At 38.3% G+C, this 20,467-nt stretch overlaps 1 protein-coding gene across 2 annotated transcripts in view; it reads right to left on the bottom strand.

Annotated features, from left to right (window-relative positions):
• Window positions 1-20,467, bottom strand: part of CPNE4 (copine 4) — a 225,490-nt gene that overhangs the window by 97,971 nt on the left and 107,052 nt on the right. For both annotated transcript variants that reach the window (XM_050315604.1, XM_050315595.1), the window contains 2 exons: window positions 14,219-14,398; window positions 1,123-1,194 (listed from right to left, as the gene is read on the bottom strand). In XM_050315604.1, coding sequence (XP_050171561.1) covers window positions 1,123-1,194; window positions 14,219-14,398 — 252 coding nt within the window. The remainder of the gene's footprint in view (window positions 1-1,122; window positions 1,195-14,218; window positions 14,399-20,467) is intronic.

Below are 20,467 nucleotides of genomic sequence, written 5' to 3'. Positions count from 1 at the left end.
GATTTAATTTTTGCCAGAACACTCCACTAACAAGCCTAATGATTTTAATTGTACTAGAGCATTTGTGTTTTCACAAGACTAAACTCCTTTGTGTTCCTTAAGAACAGGAGGGGAGTCCAGAACACCACAGGGAAGGATAAGATTAAGTATGCCCAGATATGACCCAGCAGCTGAACCACACCAAGTTATTTAGGGAGCAAAATTCGCTCCTAGTTGTATTCAGCCAGAGGAATGGGGAATTCCTTTCCAAACCTAGACAAAAAATGAGTTTACTGTATGCATTGAAGCATATCAATTTGCAGCCAAGCACCAAGGAAGATATCTAAGAAATAAAACCTCCTGGGCTCTCTGAAAGCATTATTTCTCACAGTCTGCTGTCTCTACTGTGGCCCAAGGTAGAAAAAAAATCCAAGCAATCAAGCCAAAGGAAACTCATCTGGCTAATTGTACATCAAGGAAAAAAATACTTCTCAGCCCCAAGAGGCAACAGGGTAGAGATCCCCAAAGCAGAATATTTTATTATAGGCTTTGTCTTAATACAGAGCTGCAAATGTCACAAGCATGCACGGTTCAGTGCAGACAAGACTGATCTCCCAAACAAGCTAGCACAGAGAAGCACATGGAGCTATAACAATACAGCCCATAATTGCATTACAACACAGCTGAAACTAGTTTCATTAAACTTTGGAAGTTGCTGGGTGCATGTACTTTCTGAGTTCATTTTCTTTATTTTTTTAAACCCTTTTTTTTTCCTAAAAAACTGGAAAAAGCCCAAGGGAAAATAAACATTAAGCTCCTTCATGTGTAAAAGCAGGTCAAATGCATTTCTGAATGTTCTAGTTCTTCAACTACAAGTACTCAAGCAGCACAAGTTTCTTGCTGTCATCCAAGTATCTTAAAAGTGGTAGTAGTAAATATTGTGGCTTTTGTACAAATCATACATTATTTGTTGCCATTTCCTTACAACAAACAGAAACAGAACAAGTAATCAAATAAACAACTGAAATACATTCTCAATCAAGGGCTGTTCCGGCTACTTAGCAGGATGCTTTTGGGGAGAATTAGTCACATTAGATATTTCTAAATAAGAGGAAAACAAGACTGTATTCAAGATAAACTTACTGTTATAGATGACTTTCCTGCTGTGTTTCCATGTTTGAGTAAGGACTTGGAGAGTTTCCTCTGAGAAACAATCTGCACAAAAATAAAAACAAAGGGGAAAATAATTAGAATCTGTAGTAAATACATGGTTTATTGTGATTTCATTTTTTGCTTTTGTATCAAGGGAGTTTCTCAATTCACAATCAAGAGTTAACACAGTAAGACCATGACTGAGAAGAAAAGTTCCCCATGAAGCCTGCAGACAGGATGCAATGGAAGATAAAAACAAACAGTTGGGATCAAGCAGAATGAGGAGAACACAATGCACCAAGTTGAACAGAACAGTGAAAAACACATTACAGATTTTCCTCAAGTATTGCAGCGACTGTGAGAGCATGGAAGTAAGGTTTAAACATACTTAAAAGACAATAAGAAGGGAGCTGTACACAGCAAACCTATCAGAGATACCTCCAAACTAATTTATTTTTATAGGAAACTGAAATCTATTTACAAAGAGAAGGCATTTATTTTATTTCAGAATATCAGCAACTCTAAATTCAGGACAGAAGGAAGCAATCTGCCCCACAGTTTTAGTTCTGAAATTGTCGTGTTTGCTTACCAGGTACCAGACTTCCCGTAGAATTCAGCATTACAAATGAACTTGGTCATTAACAAAATTATAAATGAACTTCAAATAAATGTTATCAGAGTGATACTGACAAAAGTTATTTGCCATATGAATAAAACTATAATTCCCTTATAATTTTGAAACATTTAAAACTAGACAAATAAGAATATAATAGCATAATTGCTAGGCTACAGTGATGTCCCAGCATATTAGGTCCCTCTTCTTTGTAAAACTAATGCTGTATTAATTCATTTATTTTTTAATTGGAAAACTTCAAAATGTAGACAGATGTAAAAGTAACTCAAAACACAATTTAGAAATCACAATATTATTTTTAATGTGACAAAACTGTAGTAGGATCGTGCTGTGCAGATACTGAGAAAAGATTGGTTGTGTCCTAGGAAAAACCCTAACCTCTTGAAAGTTGTTTTTATGCTTTCCACATCCAACATTACTTGAACAACCTCGTAGGATAAACATCTTTGGCAAAATATGCTGCAGCATTAGCTGTAAAAGAAAGGCAATCATGAAGTGAAAAGAATAGTTCCAGGCCCCCAGAAGAGTCCTGGGCATCATACACATTTCAGCAATAAAGCACATCAGTAGGTAATGGCCAGAGCTGGAGGAGTGTGAGTAATGCAAAGCTGCAGCCACGGCAAAAAAAGTGCTGTAACACAGGAGTGAATAGGTTGTAAATTTGAGCCTGACATCACCACAGGGAAACGTGCTTGTCCTGCCCATCAAAAGAGAGGAAAGCAAAGGCAGCACCTCAGATTATCCTCAGCTACTGTTATGATGGAAGTAGCAAGACAGAAACAAGTTTTAAACAGGCTCTAAACATGAGATAGGAGAACCCCCACAGGGCTGGACAGCATATCCAGAATCACTGTGTCCAGCTTCTCATTTCTACTGCAGCTATACCTGGCAGATGTGTGTCTAATCAGAGGCAGAGGGAAATACTCTCCTCTGGAAATTTATTACTCTATTCATTATCCTTACTGTAAATATATTTTCCTAACAGCTAATCCAATTCTCTGCAGTTTAAGTCCATTATTTCTGCCTAATGAACCACGAATAAGTAAAACAATCTTTTTCCCTTTGTCTCTCAGGCAGTCTTTGCATCTGAAGACTCTCCATAGTCATCTTTACTACAGAACCTGAGTTTGTCCTATCTTTCCTTTTTGACCAAACTTTGTAGCCCTCAAAGCATTTTCTCTGTTCTCTAATGAGCCTTCATGGACTGGCCCATAGACACTCTTACAATAATGCTCAAAATCGGGCATAATAGCCCTGGTCCTTCCTATGCAAGAAGAGCTTCTCACTTCAAGGCTGACACACTCCAGAACTGCACTTGACTTACTTAAAGAACACTATGATACTGTTAACTAATGTTTATTTTATGACCATTTTGGATTGCCAGCTGTTTCTTACCCTACATTTCTACACCTGGCTATTACTTAAGTGAATAATTTAACACTCTTTCCGGATTGCCTTCCATAAAGCAGTTTGCTGCCATCATCTCCCTCAGTTTTACAAATTAACTTTTGGATTTCAACACTAGTGTTGATCAGTGGTACCAACAGAAAGAAATACAAGTAAGATGACCAGTACTGCCAGGATTCAAAAGTAGTTTTTCTTCCCTAGCATCTTGGAAATACTGTTTGCTGTGACCCCTTAGGTTGCCCATACATAAGTTGTACATTCAAGCACAAATCATTGCGCTCCTGTGAACAGTGAGGTGCAACTTAAAAAACCTTTTTGGAGATTCTCAGATGGCAGGTAATACAGAAATATAACAGATTATTCTTAATATATTATTAAACTATGGGTTGTGTACCAACTAGACAATGAATTATGGCAGCTGGGGAGCAGAGCCCATTCATCTCTATGACCTCTCCTCCTTTCCCAAGATGCACAGACAACTTTGTAAAATACATGAAGATTTTACAAGGAAAGCTGTGAGTATTTCTACCAGAAGCCTTTTCAGATATGTTACATATATATAGCCATGGTATGAGATAGAACTTGGATAGGAACCTGTCCTTTAGCTAGCCTCCTTTAGAGATAGCAGGACTTTCCCCCCCTAAACTATCCAAATTCTTACAGTTCCATTTGCAGCTTTCAAAAGGGTCACAGCTTTCAAGAGACAGACACCTGAACTCGGGAGCTCCTATGCAGGTGGCAGATAGACAGCTTGCAGTTCCGGAGAGGATAATTTATTCTGACATTCTCATTAGTAGACTGCATTAATAACACTCACTCTCTAAGCCATTAGCATCATTGTGACACAGTAAGCACTCTGCATATGTAAATATGTGTATTTGGGTGCAACCATTTACCAGTTGTTAATTAAGAGGCCAGTAAAATGAATCTTCCATCTGGCAACAATGTGCCAACATCATTGCCTCAAACTGTCATTGCAAAAAATGTCAAGGAATCTCTTTTCTGTAGCAGTAAATTGCCTTTTTTGTTCATGCACTGTACAAATCAGGTCTCCTTGTTAAAAGAACCATTTCTATGGAAGCCATCAATTATCTATCATATTATTTGTTAATGTATCAATGTAAAACTTCTTCTGAACATTATCATAAAGAGCATTTTCTGACCTGATTGTCAGAGAGCAAGTCCTAAACAATGATAACTCGAGGGCTAGGAAGCATTAATCTAAGTTCAGAGTTACAGAGATGGCTGAACTGGCAAGATGTCTTACATAAAGGTAGTTTACTACAGGTCTTTCATTTGTCAGGAGTCTTTAGATTGACTCTGATTTCAAAAACTCTCAACTTAAAAACTTCAGAGAAAAATGGGTTTTGTCCAAAAGTCATGTGAAGAAGTGCAGAAAGTAAATGTCTCTCTTCTTTCTAAAACACAAATAGTAGAATCCAGTTCAGCCCTAGTAAACCTCATTACATTTCCAGAACATGTATTTTCATGAACATTTTATTAGAAACATGACCAACCAGCGAACATGACCAACCAGGGATGGGATGGGCATCAGTCAGCAGGTGGTGGGCACTTGTTTCTCTTGGGTTTTATTTTTCTCTTTCCCTCCTTTTAATTAAAGCTAATATTATTGTAATAATAATATTTTAATTTTTAAAATTATTAAACTGCTATTATCTCAATCCATTACATTTACTTTTTTTTTTTTATTTCTCTTCCCCACTGGGGCAGGGACAGGGTAAGGTGGGTGTGAGCAAGTGGCTGCATCGTGCTTAGTTGACAGCTAGGGTTAAACCACAGCAGTCCTTTTTGGCGCTCAGTGTGGGGCTCTTACAAGAATAAGACTTCAAAGATTTCAGAGGTGAGACTAAGAGAAGTGAAGTTTATTTGCAGCTACAGACACATACAAACTACTACCCAGTTCTGGCCAAAGAGTGCCACATGTCCAATAAAACATGTCATACTGAATATGTTTGCAAGGTGTGGAAATAGAACAGAATATAAAAGCCACTGCTCTGTTTCTGAGAAAGAAGGATGTGCACATGAAGTTATTCCTATTTATCAAATATGCAATCATCTCAACAGAACATCATCTTGATTAGTGTTCTGATCTGTGGTGCTAAGGGCTATCAGCTCTGTGGTAAGATGGGGGTGGGAAATTCTGTTAAAGATGATCTTAATTTGCCTTATTACAGACAAGCCCATATAGGTTAAGGACAGATCTGGACAGATGCTCAATATTGCTGTAATGAAATCTTGATTAACATCACCATTTGATCTTATTTCCAATTTAAAATATATAAAAGATGCTTTGCTTCTTTTTTTATTACATGAAAAGTATGAACAGATGCAAGACTCTTGATAAAAGCACCGAGGCGCTGACACCAGCTGTGTACCATGCACTGCTCAGCAGTCACTCTGAGACAAGGACTGTGAGGAAGGTTTGCTCTCTCCTCTGCCCGAGTCATGACTAATCAGCACTGTGTAAGATGAGTTGTGAAATGTAATGACCCATTTTACCTGGCTTGTTTAAGAAACTTTTAAAATTTATTTCTCTATGTGGTCTTTCTTAACCAAATATGGGGATGACTTTCAATAATATCATAGAGAATTCCCAATGTTCATAAATCAAGCTAACAAGAAGATTTCAATGCACCTTTTAAATAAAATCATTTCAAAAGCATTGATCCAGATTTGCAAGGCGACAGAGGTCAAATGTCTCAAATTCTTTATTGGTCTCTTCTGCATATTGGATTTTCTTGCAGGAATCCCAAATTTGGTTATTTAGACAGTCAGATAAAGCACAAATTTCTCTCCACAGTACACAACTTGAAGAATTCTTTGTATCTCTTCCTTGCCAGCTGGGATAGCCAGACAAGTAGTTTTCCTTTCCTAGCACCTCTGTGTTAATTTCTCTCCCATGTGTGTTATTCCTGTTATATGGACTTGTACAGTTGCTTAACTTTCTTCTAGCTTTCTAGCCAACCTAACTCTCTTCAGGACTGCAAAGAGCACCAAGTCACACTTCAGTAGCATTTTTCCCTTGATCCTTTTACAGAGACTGAATCTTCATGATAAGATGCATTCAAGTGCCTGGAGAAGCAATCTCCCACCAGACAGTATGCCCTAGAGCCATGTTGATATATCAAGAAAAGGAAAGTAGCAATCATACTATTTAAAAAAAAAAAAAAAAGTCTCTCTTGAATCTTTCATCAAGCTGTGGTTCAACTCCAGCCAGCAGCTAAGCCTCACACAGTCACTTGTTTACTCCATCCCAGTGAGATGGGGGAGAGAATCAGAAAAGTGAAAAAAACTCCTGGTTTGAGACAAAGACAGTTTAATAGGTAAAGCAGTCAGGAGTTCAGTCATCTGCAGGAAAGCAGAGCTCCATTACATGTAACAGTTACTTGGGAAGACAAAACACCACCACTCCGAACCTTGTCCCTTCCTTTTTCTTCCACCAGTTTTATATGCTGAACATGACACCATATGTGATATGGAAGTATCCCTTTGGTCACTGGGGGTCAGCTGTCCCAGCTGTACCCCCTCACAAATTCTTGTGCACCCCAAACCCCCTCCCTGGTGGGGTGGGATGAGAGGCAGGAAATGCCTTGACTGTGTAAATGCTGCTCAGCAATAAGAAAAACATCCCTGTATTATAAACACTCTTCTTAGCAAAAATCCAAAAGAGAGCTCTATTCAAGCTACTATTGAAAAAAATTATCCCAGTCAAAACCCAGTCAAAACCAGCACACTTTCCAAAAATCTGCAAATTCTTCACAAGACATTTAAACGTGCTCCAGTGGATATTGAACACTGATCAGCCCTGTACCTTGACATGGTTTCTAACTCAACAAGCATTACTTTCCCCTCCTACCCCGGGCATTACTTCAATTTGTATCTTTCCAAATTGCAGCTGAACTACCTCTCTAGATGTATAATGACCACTGTAAGGTCTCAGGTTTGTCCATGGTGTTGGCATCATATTAGCTCATGCATCAGTGCTCAGCTGAAACATCATGAACACTCAAGTTGCTTTTGGACTGCTAATCCATGCATCTTTAGCTGTAATACTAACTACTGATTGTCTACTGAACCTCTCTGAGCTAATCTTCTCAACTCTTTTTTTTTTTTTTTTGCTCACACCCTACATGTGCTTCCCAAGTGGCATATTTCACTCAGCTATCAGCATCTTTTTTTTAAACATGGCACTACTTTGTTTACAGCAGCGTGTACACATCCCTGTGCTGGCATTTGTGAGGCCAACTGGGAAGCCCATTCTACCCAAACTTCATTTCTCTGTGACATAATGATTTACATTTCACAGTACCACAGATGTGCTTCCTCCTCTCTCCTTACATCTCAAACAAGGGCTAACTCCGTGCCCTGAAGCCATCTTTTCCAAGTATTTGGCCCCAATTTTTAATTATGATTTAATGTCTTAAGATGGGCTCAATTAATACCCCAAATTGACAAGACCGAGTCTGCAACCTTACATCAGCCTTTCATATTTTCATTTTATTTTTCTCAGTTTAGAAAAATGAACAAACATTTGGGATTCTTCAAATTCCCCTAATACAGTGTTAGTTGTCCTTCTCCAGTTAAATTAACTAGTAGCTATTGGAACATTAGAGATTTCAAACCCACTTTAAAAGATGTCTGTCTCTGCCTTACGGTCATCCTCTTTGCACCCCACTGCTTGGAGAGAAAGAATAAATGTTACCCAAGCCTTCTTTGGGAGGAACCATCCTATTGGGTCTTTAAATCTCTTAGGTTGTGGTATTTTTGCTTGTATCATGTTGAGCTCACCATTGCTTGGATTCAAAAAGTGAGACAAGTACTTGTGAAACTTCAGCCACCAACTTCATACTGCTCAGCACTGTACAGCAACCTGCCTTTCTAAAGCCATAGCTGGCTTGAATAAGGTTTCCAGAGCCTCCTGAAATTACAGCTTATTTAATTGTTTGCTACTAAACGTGCTAAAAGGCACAGTTGGCCTAATCTAAAACACCTTTTATCTGAGTTGTGTTCCTTTCTTGACAAGCATTTGCTATCTGGCCAAGCTGGGGCAGAGATTTTAAAACATACAATTAAAATTACATGACTGTGTTTAGAAAATAATTTCTATCCTTGATGCACAGCAGGAGAAGGATTCTGTGGCATCTAAAACTCAGGACATAACTGTATCAAATGTATTTACCAGTTATGCTATGTACTCTCTTAAAGGTCTCTCCTTTTAACAGAGAAGTACAATCCTTAAAGCACCTTTTTCACAGCTACAAGGTCTCCCAAATGAAGGGCTGCAATACTTTCATGATATTGCTCCAAATAGAATGATACAACCAGAGTGACTAGACAAATGATTGGAGAGTTAACGTTTGTCAAGTGAATTTTGGAGCTTTGTAAATTAAAATATTAGTGCACTCTTACTATAATGCATTCCAGTCAAATACTGTAAGCTTCTAAGCACCCACAGATAAAATATCAAATCTTAATGACATTTCGCCTGTGTAGGTAAATAATAAGAGATCAATTTAAGCACGGGCAGCAGAACTGTAGCTCTGGCTCACCGTGTAAAAACTCCTTCTTGTTCTTCACACGATCATCTTTAGCCTGTTTTTTGACAAAGCAAGATTTGTACAACTCTGATGTGCTTGTGTTTGTCTTACTATCTCTCTGAACCCACCAAATATTTCTCATGAAAGGTTGCAGTTAGTCACAGATGCATCAAGCATGCTACATTTCAACATGAAGAGAGACCAGACAGTAGGTAAACGCCAGTGACCTTAGTTCACTCTCATGGAAAAAAAATTTGGGGGATGAGTCACAGATACCAAAAAGTCTCTTCAAGAGAACTAGTTCAGATGTACAGGTCTGTAGTCAAGGAAGTTTCATTTTAACTGCTCATAGAATTCCTGTTTCTTGGTAGAGCCAGTTTTAGTGTAATAATCATCGTCTCTGTACATATGATTCTTTCTGTACCACACACCCCTCTTCAAGATTTCTTTTGTTCACAATAGTACTGTTCAGCTCACAGTCTATTTATAGCAGAATTATAACTCTCCCCTGTTTTTGTGAAAGACCTGTACCTGAAAATAATCAACTGAAACAGAACACTGAGAAAAAAAGATATCTCTATCACAAGAGGCCTAGTTTTATTACAGGAAATAGCTTATCAATAGCATAAAAAGTAATTGCATTTAATTAGTATGCAGAGTAGCAGCCCCTTTAGAATCAGTCATAATAATAACTCATTATAATAGCAAAGTAAATTTTAAATTACTTTTCTAAAAACTGCTACAGTAATTCATACAAAAAGATAAAGCATGTAAAAACAAAGCAGTACAAATTGTACAAGTAATTCCATTAACTTTGGTAAGATTCATGTAGAACTGAAAATCTTACAGCTTCAGAGAGGCTGCAGTGGCAAACCACAGGTTTCCTGGGGATAACTGAGGTGCTGAAAGGGTTTGGTAAAATTAGGGAGAGTGCTGCATTCATGATTTGCTTGTGCTCTGAGTCAGCCCTGGTAGAAAATGACATTCACATCTAATAAAGTACACTATTCATCCCACTAATGAATAGAGCAACTTCATTTCGAGGAGATCAAAGGCCAAGTATTTAAAGGTACCTAGATGCCTAAGGAGGCATACAGACAACTAATGAGATTTAGGAATTCAAATACTTTGAAAAAACTGGTCCTATGTCTTTTGCACAGAAGCAGTTGACAGTCTATTAAACAAATATTCTCATACAGACTACTTCAGTTTAATTAATTCAGGTGCAATCATGGATCTTTTAGCCTTTCTCTAATTCAAGAGCAAGGAGATTTGCAATGGCTGAAACTGAACTAATAATCAGTCAGCATTTTCAAGTGCATAATCTGCTAATGGCATATATTATCCAAAGCACACAAGAAACAATTATACTCATTACTGAGAAGGAAGATTTCCAATCTAATTTGTACACAAGTGTGCGTATGGGTAATATTAAATCTCAAAACAATACTTGAAAAGGTTCTTGACAGGAAAAGATTTACAACTCTGCGGTTTTCTTCTGGTACTAGCTGAGCAAGTAAGAGAGTAACAACATTTTAACACTTCTGTAAATTAAAAGAAACTAAACAAGGAATAGAATCCCAAATTCGAAACTGGTAAAGACCAGCCATGCTAAGTACTGAAAGAAAAGCCACAAAGGCTATTCACACAGAATATGTCACAGAGAATAATCCAGCCCACAGAGCTGGGGTGGTTCACAGCATTTAAGAAATAACAACTTCACTGGTTCACATAATTTAATGACATTGCAGGTACAGGTGAGAAGTAATCTAGAAAGCCTTGGCAACATCCGTTTGTTTAGTTCTCATCAGAAAATGTTTATTCATTGAAATAATTTTTGTGAGTTCTTAAAGAATAGATTAAAGCTTCGGGGTGAAACTTCAGAGGAAAAAGTCTTCCTAAGCCACCCTCCTGATACTTCATTGCCATGTGGTTAAGTAGTTAACTTTGGCTATTAGAAAATTTGAGCCCTCACTGTACTAAATAATGCAATTTTAATGTTCTGTAAATTTTATGGAATATAAAACCAAACAATTCCAATAAGAGAAGTTTAGAAGTTCAGAACATATGAGGACACTAACACATTAGATGGTCTTTAAGGCCCCTTCAAACCAAAACCCTTCTGGGATTCTATGAATCTAATTTCACAAATATGCTTCCAATTAAGAATAATCTTTGTGAGGTTACAAGAACAACACAGTATAATTTCCTTGCTTAATAGTTACCATATGGCAGTACAACTTAATTGTTAAAACCAGTATTATTAGATATTAGTTTTATGCAGTTATTTAGAAATTAACTGTAAGATGGAAAGGAATAACATATTTTTTAAATGTATTGGTTTTGGTTTTAGTTACGTGCTTTAACCTACCTTTTAACAATGTCACTTTACTGAAGCAATACAGTACAGTCAGCTAAATCGCTTGGAGTATGGTGCATTTCTTGATGTCAAGTTTCTTAAGAGACTCCATTTTATAAACTACATATAATTGCAGAAAATTATTTTAATATTATGCTACTAACTAAGGAAAATTTGTTTGCACGTTCATCTTTACTACCGTCTGTAATATTTTAGGGCTTTTGATCTGGCTATCATTCCAACTATACAGAACATATTTGTTAACATTCTGCCAATCTGCACATTAGCAGGAAATTCAAGAAGCTGGAAAACTGGAATGCAGAAAGAGCCTTTCTGAGTGGAAGGAACAGACTTTACTTAGCAGACACGCAAAAAAAGTTCCCCCAAAACACCTCACACCAAATGTTCTCCTGTCAAACCTTTCAAGAGATAATCTGCTATTGTTTTATTTGAAAAGGTAACTTTTGAGCATGATGGATAAGATAAATCCCTTCAAGGGAAGCATCTCTATTTAGAACACTGACATTTTCCTAATTATCCTCAGCAGGTGTGTATCCACAACCATTTGTTCTACTGTGTTTAAATGCTGTGGCATAGGCATTTACTCTTCACACCCAGGTATAACTGACTGCATGCCAGGATGCTGTTAACCACAGTACTTATGAGCAGAGACACAGAACTGACTTGTCCTGGCAAGAGCAGTAGAACTAAATCTTGCTGTGGGATCATCCAGTGGGGTGTCACCAGACTGAGTATGCTTCAGGATCTAACAGCCTACAACTCACTGCTGCTATCACTCTCTTGGAACACAGATTTATTTGAGTATTTGGGAGGAGATTACTGACACCTTCCAAATGAATGCATTTCTTCATTCTTTGCATCCAAGACCCCAAATTTCCCACACACTTGTATCCATCTGGTAGGCTACATGTAAGATTCAGATCAGAAGAAAGAAAACTCACTCCTCTCTGTCAGCTTACCATACAACTACACTATTGCCTTCCCCAGCATTTATTATTCCTACTAATTTTGGTTTAGGTAAGAGTACTACGTGATTTGGGCAAACATGCAGGTTTACTTTACATCTAAGTGATGATCTATAAACAGGTACAGGTAGCAGTCATTTTCTTATAGATCAACTGTTACGTAGAAGAGAGCATAGAAGTTGGCACTTTTATGGAGAGGTGGGAGGGAAGTCAGTCTTTCAGACTATGCCCAAAAATTGACAGCCTTCCTCGCTGTCTCAGATAAGACCTAGTTGTGCTGGGAAAGTGAATTTAGAGGCAGGTACACACTTTGACATAAAATTCTTGTTTTATTCAGGCACTGAAGTGATGTAGAAAAACAAATTCATGTCCAATTTATTTCAAGAAAAGCCATGGCTCTACTATCATCATGAAAAAAAAATGCTGTAATTACACCAAACAGCTAAGCATGAGTGTAAGCTCTGTATGTACAGACTATGCTGTAGGATTTTCAATGCTGGACTCCTCTTAAAGGCTTTACTTGGATGACAATTCCAGTGTTACTATTTTTAAATCAGCCAAGGAATCATATAAAGGTAATAAACTAGAAAAGGGGGTGAAGGAACACCACAAAAAAGGTCTAAATATGAGATCAGAGTCCTCCAGGCTACATTACTGTGAATAGAATTCACACTGTTATTATTTTTGCTTGGTTACCATTAAAATTACACTGCAACCAACCCAGCTGTGTGCTATTTATAGACATCAAATCATTATAAAGACATTTATGCTACAGGCAGCAGCAATGACATTTTCCCCTCCCTTCATTTTCAAGCCAATTAAGAGAGAAGAACATTATAATAACATTTTTCTTTGTTTCCCATTCTCTTTGGTGTTATAAGATAGCTTATTTTCATTAAGACACAAGAATTCTGTCAAAAGGAACAGACTTTATAGAGCACTGTAAATATCCTAAATACCAACATCTTCATATTCAGCTTTCAATTTAGTAAATGCATATATTTCATACTATTTCTCTCACTGGGAGAGCTTTTCCTCATTCAGCATTTGCCCAATAGCTCTGGGAAAAAAAATCAAAGTGATTCGTGTGTGATGGGACTGAGGTGGGAACAACAGAAGGTGAGAAAACGGGAAAAAAAAGCTTTGCAGCTTTTTCCATGACAAGCTACTGTGTTCAGAATGCAAACTTCTGTGGAAGCACTGCAAAGCATAATCTAAACAAAAGCACTGCCCACTCTCATCACACAAGCTACCACAGCATGGAGAGCAAATTTACACTCAGTTCAGTGAAACTGAGACCATCCTTGGCACTGAGATTATGGACAAAGCAGAAATCTGTGTTATGAAACACTGCATGACAAAAGCACTACCAGTTAGAAATAAACCGTGACACCTGGGACACTGTAGTGTGTTACCAGTCAGCAAAAGGGGAACTCACTACAGACCTGGCTCTGACAACCTCTAGATATCAATATTGTGGGTAGGACTCATCACCTTTAAACTTAGTAATCTAAAAAGTTAGGTACCTATCCTAAAACAGCTGTCTAGACTCCACTGACAACTGATGAGGAATGACAGGTATCTCCTGAAGATAATTTATCTTAATCTGTGATGGCTGTCTCAGGTAGAACGAATCAACTCTTGGAACTGTCTGTTTCTCTCCACTGAACTAAAGATGGAAATCAGAAGAGTAACTTAGTCTAGACACCTAACTTCAGGATGACTGAGAGTCAGGGAAATGAATCCAACTCTATTTCTCTATTTGCCACATGACCAGGCACTACCCTATGTGAATAAATGGTATTTTTAAGTGTTCCTTGGACTTGGAACTTGCTTTAAATCCCATATAATGTTAGGAACAGTAACTTTGTCCCAGATCAGTCTGTTTTCCAACACCAATCTAATGAACATGGGTTTTTACTGTACAAGGCCAATCACTGACGCTCTGTTTCCTATAAGCACCGGCTCACTTGAAGCTGTACTACAGCAGTAAATCAAACCAGCAGAAGTTCTTAATTATCCTGTTCAAAGCACCAGTTAAGAATTTTGTCATGAATGACAAACCTCACCCATCAGTCATTTATCAAAGCAATATATTTCATTTATATACAAAAGAGGGTCGAGGGAGGAAAACGGCACCTACTTGTCCAAGAGTGCACTCCATGCCACCAAGAAAATCCGCTTCCTTCAGCCCATTGTGGTTGCTGCTGATGTCATGCACTTCAAACCGCAGTCGCTGCACTTCTTCAAAATAGAAGTCCACTGTGAACAGCTTGGAGAAGACGGGATTTATACAGGTCCGAATCACTTCTGTCCTGTCAACCTGCCAAATCAAAGAGGGGTCATATGAGTGGTTTCTCAGTGATGGGCGACCAGGAGCTTCTCAAATACACTTTTCCCATTTATCAGGACTGACAGCTGTGACTATGGTCACAGACACTACTGTTTGCATTGTCAGTAGAAGTTGCAATTTCTGTGCAGGGCTGGTCACCAACACAAGGTAAGGCCAACTTCCCTTACCTCCCCCTTCCAGCAAGCCTTTGGCAGATGTTGGTAGGAACATGGGGCACAGTGAGCGGCTTCCTTTGCAGGGTAAACAACAATTGCCCCATCTCAAGTACATGGATCAATCTGGTGGCAAGTCAGGAGCTGTGCATAGGCAAAATGACTGTCCTGTGTTAGACTAATAACTGGGAAATAAGCTATAGAATAACTATAAATTTACATCCCCAGTAGTACCTATCCATCACTACAAAACAGCAGCAGAGTGATAGTTTTACCAAACCAAATGGAAAAGCAAGCAAAGCCCCCAGTAATTACTCGTTTTGGATAACTTGCATGATTAAGGAGTGGAGAACAGGATCCACAGCAGCAACTTTTCTTAAAAAAATACATAAATTTTTTTCATCCCCCTAAGTTGCATCACAGGAATCTGATGGATTATATACTGTTTTTCCCTACCTCTGAGACTTAAAATTGCTAAAGAAACACCATCAAATCTAGATGGTTAACTCTTAAAAAAAGTGCTCATAGAGTACTTTCTGGTTCTCTTAAAATGTAGTACTTGGGTTTCCTATTTTTGAAGTAGGCCTTTGCTACTTTGCATTATGATGCATCATTGGTGACACTGTAAGAGTGAAGCAATTTCCTTTTTTCCACTCTCTTTGCCCTGGCACAGAAAAAACTTAATAATTCTATAAGATTAAAGGAACTGATCCTGAAATGAAGGAGGTGGCTGGTGCACCAAGGAACAGGCAAATTAAATTGCTCAGAGGAGGAGTGATGAGGTCCTTTGTCTGAGCCCTGATCAGGAACATCTGTTATGCAAAAAATGACAGCTGCTTTCTTCACTTTTCAGAGTTTATAATGTATTAGCCTTGCTAGTAGTTATCAGCAAGGACACAAAGAGTCAAGCAAATCAAAAGCATGGGGAAAAATAAATAGTTCCTGGTAGCACAGATTTATTTTAGTGCTCATCAAAGGTGTCAGATTGACAGCTCTGACAGCTGAAATCCTTTAGCTAATCATCAAACAGATGCTACCAGTCACTGAATAGATGCAAACCAGTGCTACCATTGCTGTCTTCTCCCATAGCTGTGTCAATGTGCTCTGACTATGCCAAGGTGAGACCACCACAAAACTGAAAACAGCCTTACTTATAAATTCAATTCTTAATCTCTTCGCTTAGGTTAGCTAAATATGATGGTTTTGGTAACAGTGATGCAAAGCCTAACAAGAATAACATAAGATGAGAAAAGATACCAGCTACCTTCATTCAGATGCTGATTTATCTCAAAACAGTTTTGTTATCTCCACTTGCAATCAGTAAGACTTCAAATCACTATTACTGCTACAACACGAAATTTTTCTTTTCAGATGACTAACCAGTTCAATGGGACATCTCTGAGGTCTTTACTAAGCAGAAAGTGATTTGATTCAGTTGCAGAAGAGTGGTCATCTCATGAACTAGTGCATCAGCAGACCCAGTAATCCAAACATTTAAACAATCAGTTTTATATCTTTCTTCATAGCCACAGCAATCTCCTAAACTCATTCCTTGTAAGTGTATATTGGGTTGTGGCACCATTTTAATTGTTTCATTGGTACAGCAGATCTCCTCAGGCAGTAACTGAAGTTTCTGTTATTGTTTCACCTCAGCTCTTCTTTGCTGCTGGAATGCAGGGAAAGAGTTCTCCGCTGTGAAATACTGCATGATTTACAGTTGTGCCCATCACAGGTTAAATACGTGACTGTTCAAGGGAGTGAAGCTCCTGAAAATGGAGGCGCAGGTCTGCACACAGGCACATTGAGAATTTCAGTCTCACACCGTGATAAGACATTGCTTGCTTTTTCCAGCCTGTGATTGACTGACATCCTTCCCTTGACAGACATCGTACCGAAATATAGCCATTTCACTGAATTTCCCCAGTTTTTCCACATTATTGAGATGATACATCAAGCATGTCACAGCATGGGATTATGTGAGAAAAATGTATATTGAAAGAAGAAATGCCAACAGCTCCACAAGCAATATAAAATTCTCAGCCATCAGCACCATGCAATAGCATTAACTCTATTAGTCTACCTTGCCTCCAGTCTGCTTTGTCAGCATATTTCATAGTTACCCTACTTGGCTAGAAAGTCTGGAAGGCTTCCTCAGCCCTCCCCTCTGATTACTGTGCAGCAGGGCTAAGCACTGATAGAGTAACTCATGATGAAGAAGCAGCGGTGAATGAAAGAGTTCAATAAGTTCCCTAACTCTCAAGGAACACTCTAGGTTAGAAGATGCTATATAAACACAAGGTATAATCTCCATTTGACGTCTGTCACATATTAGAGGTTGTTCTTTCTTGAGTATTACTGCTCTCATATTCCACTGTAAAGCCTGAACGTTCTCTTTATAAATGCTGGATGAGCATGAAACCTTAATGAAAACTGGTGAGAATACTATTGCTATGTGCAGTTTCATGCTGATAAACATCAAAGAGGTCGTGATCTACAGTGCTGCAGACACTTAAAAAGAAAACCAACAAAAAAAGCTGACTTGTTTTTGACCACAACAACTTATCCCAATACCTGCAGGGCCTGTTTACTTTCCATTGAAATCTGGTGTCACGTTCCATGCTAACCAGAAGGAGAGGTTCACAGCAATCTGACAAGATGTCAGCCTCAAGTCATATGCCCTTAATTCTGTTGTCACCCAAAATCAGTAACAGCACTTCCACGTGCGTGGATGATGAAAACACAGTTCAGCTTTGCCCAGCCTCATTAATTCAACATTCAGGAAGTTAGAACTTCTCAGCATTAATGCTCTCCAAAACACATCAAGGAACACCAGTAATCACAGTAAATCCTGCAGAAGGCAGCTTTTAAGTCTAACAACAGTATGTGAAAAGCAGGTGGAACTTACACTATTGGTCTTCTTGCAGAAAACACCAGACTCTTGGGCAATCTAATCCTGCAGACAGGTAGATTTTTCAACAGGACATGGGCAGGGGTCATGCCCACAACTTTAGTATTTGCTGATGCCTGATGTATGAACCATCTGTTATTTCTGGACTTTGCTAGAACAAGGAATTTCTCCAATTTATTAAAGCAGAACAAATTTTCAAAAGAAACAATTGACAGCTACATGCACCTTTGGGCAGTGTCAAGAGGTAAAACCGACCTTAAAAAGAGCAGTGCTCATCTGACACCACCACCTGAACATCTGTTTCATGGTGCAGCTTTACCTGCACTTTCCCTTCAAGGACAATTTATACAGAGAAAAGGACTTGCATCTTCACCTCCTGGGATGGACTCACGCTGCTTTCCCTCTTCATCTCTTTAGGTCCTTGTCACTTCACAGAAGGTGGCACCCTGCTGAGCAGCCTGGATTACTTGGCAGGCCCATCTGGATGCAGCCACCCTTTGAGCTTCCCCTTGGGAACTATGAATGACACACAAACACCAAAGTTGGCATCCACAGAGTAAAGCTCCATCTCAGCAGCAGGAATTAAAATATAGAAAAGAAAAGGGCTTCTTGCTTTGGGCCTTCTGAATCCTCTTGTCAAACCTGTAGGAAGTTTTAACCTGGGTTTGAAAGTTGTTTTCTCTCTGTACTCCTCACAAGGATGGACAGTTAGCAAAAATGTTTGCCTGCTTGCCCACAATCACTGCTGAAGAATTGCAAAACCATCTTTTCAGTCAGATAGCGTCAAATTAAAGGAAGATGTCTCAAGAGACAGATGAACAAATAATAAAATTCAGGCTTCCTATGCTGTTTATATCTTTTGTCTGTGAGCTGCTGAAAAGCAGTAAGCTTAGCAGAACTGTGATAAAGACAGTAATTTCAGTGAGGAAACAGTTCTTTGTCCGAGAAAAAAATTTACTGATGAAGTCATTTGAAGGTTGAAGTACAGGCTGAGGATCTCCTCTCCATCTTCCACCATTAGCTGAAAAGTGAAGCTTAGGGAAAAGAACCAGTCCGAGGGGGACTTTTTTTCTTCTTCTATCAAAGTTAGATGAAGTATAAGCAGATACAAGCATAAACAAGGATTTTGTAGAAGGTTACTGTTGCCTGGTATCTAAGGCTTTCAATTGACCATAAAAACATGTTTCTCATCATGCCCTTGGGAACAAGGAAAATGGGGAATTATCTACAGGATCTGAAGCTCTGCACCTCAAGGTCATGCTTCAGTATTTAGCACATATTAGTTGTGTAGAGAACTCCATGTCCCTGACACACAGATAAGTGGTACCTATCTGCTCTCCACTGTATTTCTAGCAAACACGCAACTAGCACAAAAGCAACACATTTTCAGTGGTTGTTACTTAGTATCTTTGAGGCACAGAGCAGCCAAGGGTCATGTCTTCTCACCAAAACGGCAATTTTTGGGGGGAAATTTTAATCAGGATCATGAAACAGCAAGGCAATGTTTTGGCCAATAATTATATAGTTGCCTTATGAGCTAAGGCAAATCTTTGCTCTACAGACTGACAGTCTGAAAATTTATACTGGTGCTGCAGTCCCACAAGGGTTTTTAAAAACCTAGTTAAAGAACCATAAAAATGTAAATTTCATTAAATAGAGAGGGTGTGTTCCACTATTCAGACCAAAGTATGCTTTTGGTGGCTGCTACATTTTTAGTAAGTTCTTAGTCCAACAAATTAATCCATTGTTCCCTATATATTTAACAGGCTATCAAGGAAAAAACAACAGGCTGTATTTTCAGTAGAATTCATTATAAAATACTGAATAAATTGAGAAGAATCATATTTTTCAGCTGAGATGACAAAAAGCACAAAGGTGAAGGGGTAGCATTAATTTTAGGTCATCTGAATTTTAAACAAGACTGAAGATTTCCATGATACAGTACCTTAAATGAAAATTTTATACTAAGCAGAAAGCAATTTACACTTTTCTTGGTGGTTCCTGAGGAAGTTATTAATATTTTTTTATTATTGGTAGTGCTTTCACACCATCACATTTCTATTTCACAAATGAAAAGTCATTGCAAAGGTCACCATAATTTATAGTCCTTGTTTTTCACTTTAATTGATGATTGAAAACAGTGGAAAGAAACCAGCAGGTCTTTAATTCTTTTTGGGTTGTAGAGCTCAAAGCTGAGCACAGTCTTCTCAACGTCAGCAGAAATCTTTTGCTTTTGGCTTGAAGAGAAGCATTTAACGTGAACGGTCTGAAAATTATTTGCAATTAGTTTCTTTTATTTGTGTATCTATATAAATGTTCAATAGCTTGTAAGTCAAAACCATGAAAACCTGCTTTACAGCACTGGAAAAGTAATATACAGAAACAAGGGGCTTCAGTCAGAACAACTGAAATTAGAGTAAAACAAGCATTAATACCTCTTAGTTGGAAAGTTCTTCATTAAGAAAGGCCCCTTCTCTATTCAGAGCCACTGACTGGCCTCTGCTTAATTACTTTTACTTTTTCAGTTACTTTTCATTGCTCATTAAGCCGAATGTTGGCAAAAACTCAAAATGCTGCTTGTAGTTCCTGAGATTGGCTGCTAATAACACCAAGGTCATGGGTTTGATCACCGTATGGGCCATTCACTGAAGAGCCGGACTCGATGATCTTTGTGGGTCCCTTACAACTCAAAATATTCTGTGAAATACATATCCGTCTGTGAAATATAGGACAAACTCTGTAAACAAATTGCAACAGATAAATTATTATATGTACTATGTATAAATACTTTGAGAAGTTCCTGGGTGGAGTTGATATGCTCACAGTTTTTAAAAAGAGGAGGGAAACGTGATTGTTGATAGGCATTTGCATATAGTTTGTGTCATTAACTCAGAAACAAGATATAATACCGCTTTAACGGTCACTGCACAGTCACTCACTCAGTATCTGCACTTGAGGACCTGTACTGAAGCTTGGCAG

This window comes from Myiozetetes cayanensis, unplaced genomic scaffold (genome assembly GCF_022539395.1).
Source record: "Myiozetetes cayanensis isolate MyiCay16 unplaced genomic scaffold, myiCay2020 scf1, whole genome shotgun sequence".
NCBI lineage: Eukaryota > Metazoa > Chordata > Aves > Passeriformes > Tyrannidae > Myiozetetes > Myiozetetes cayanensis.
This window is presented reverse-complemented; position numbering and strand designations above follow the sequence as displayed.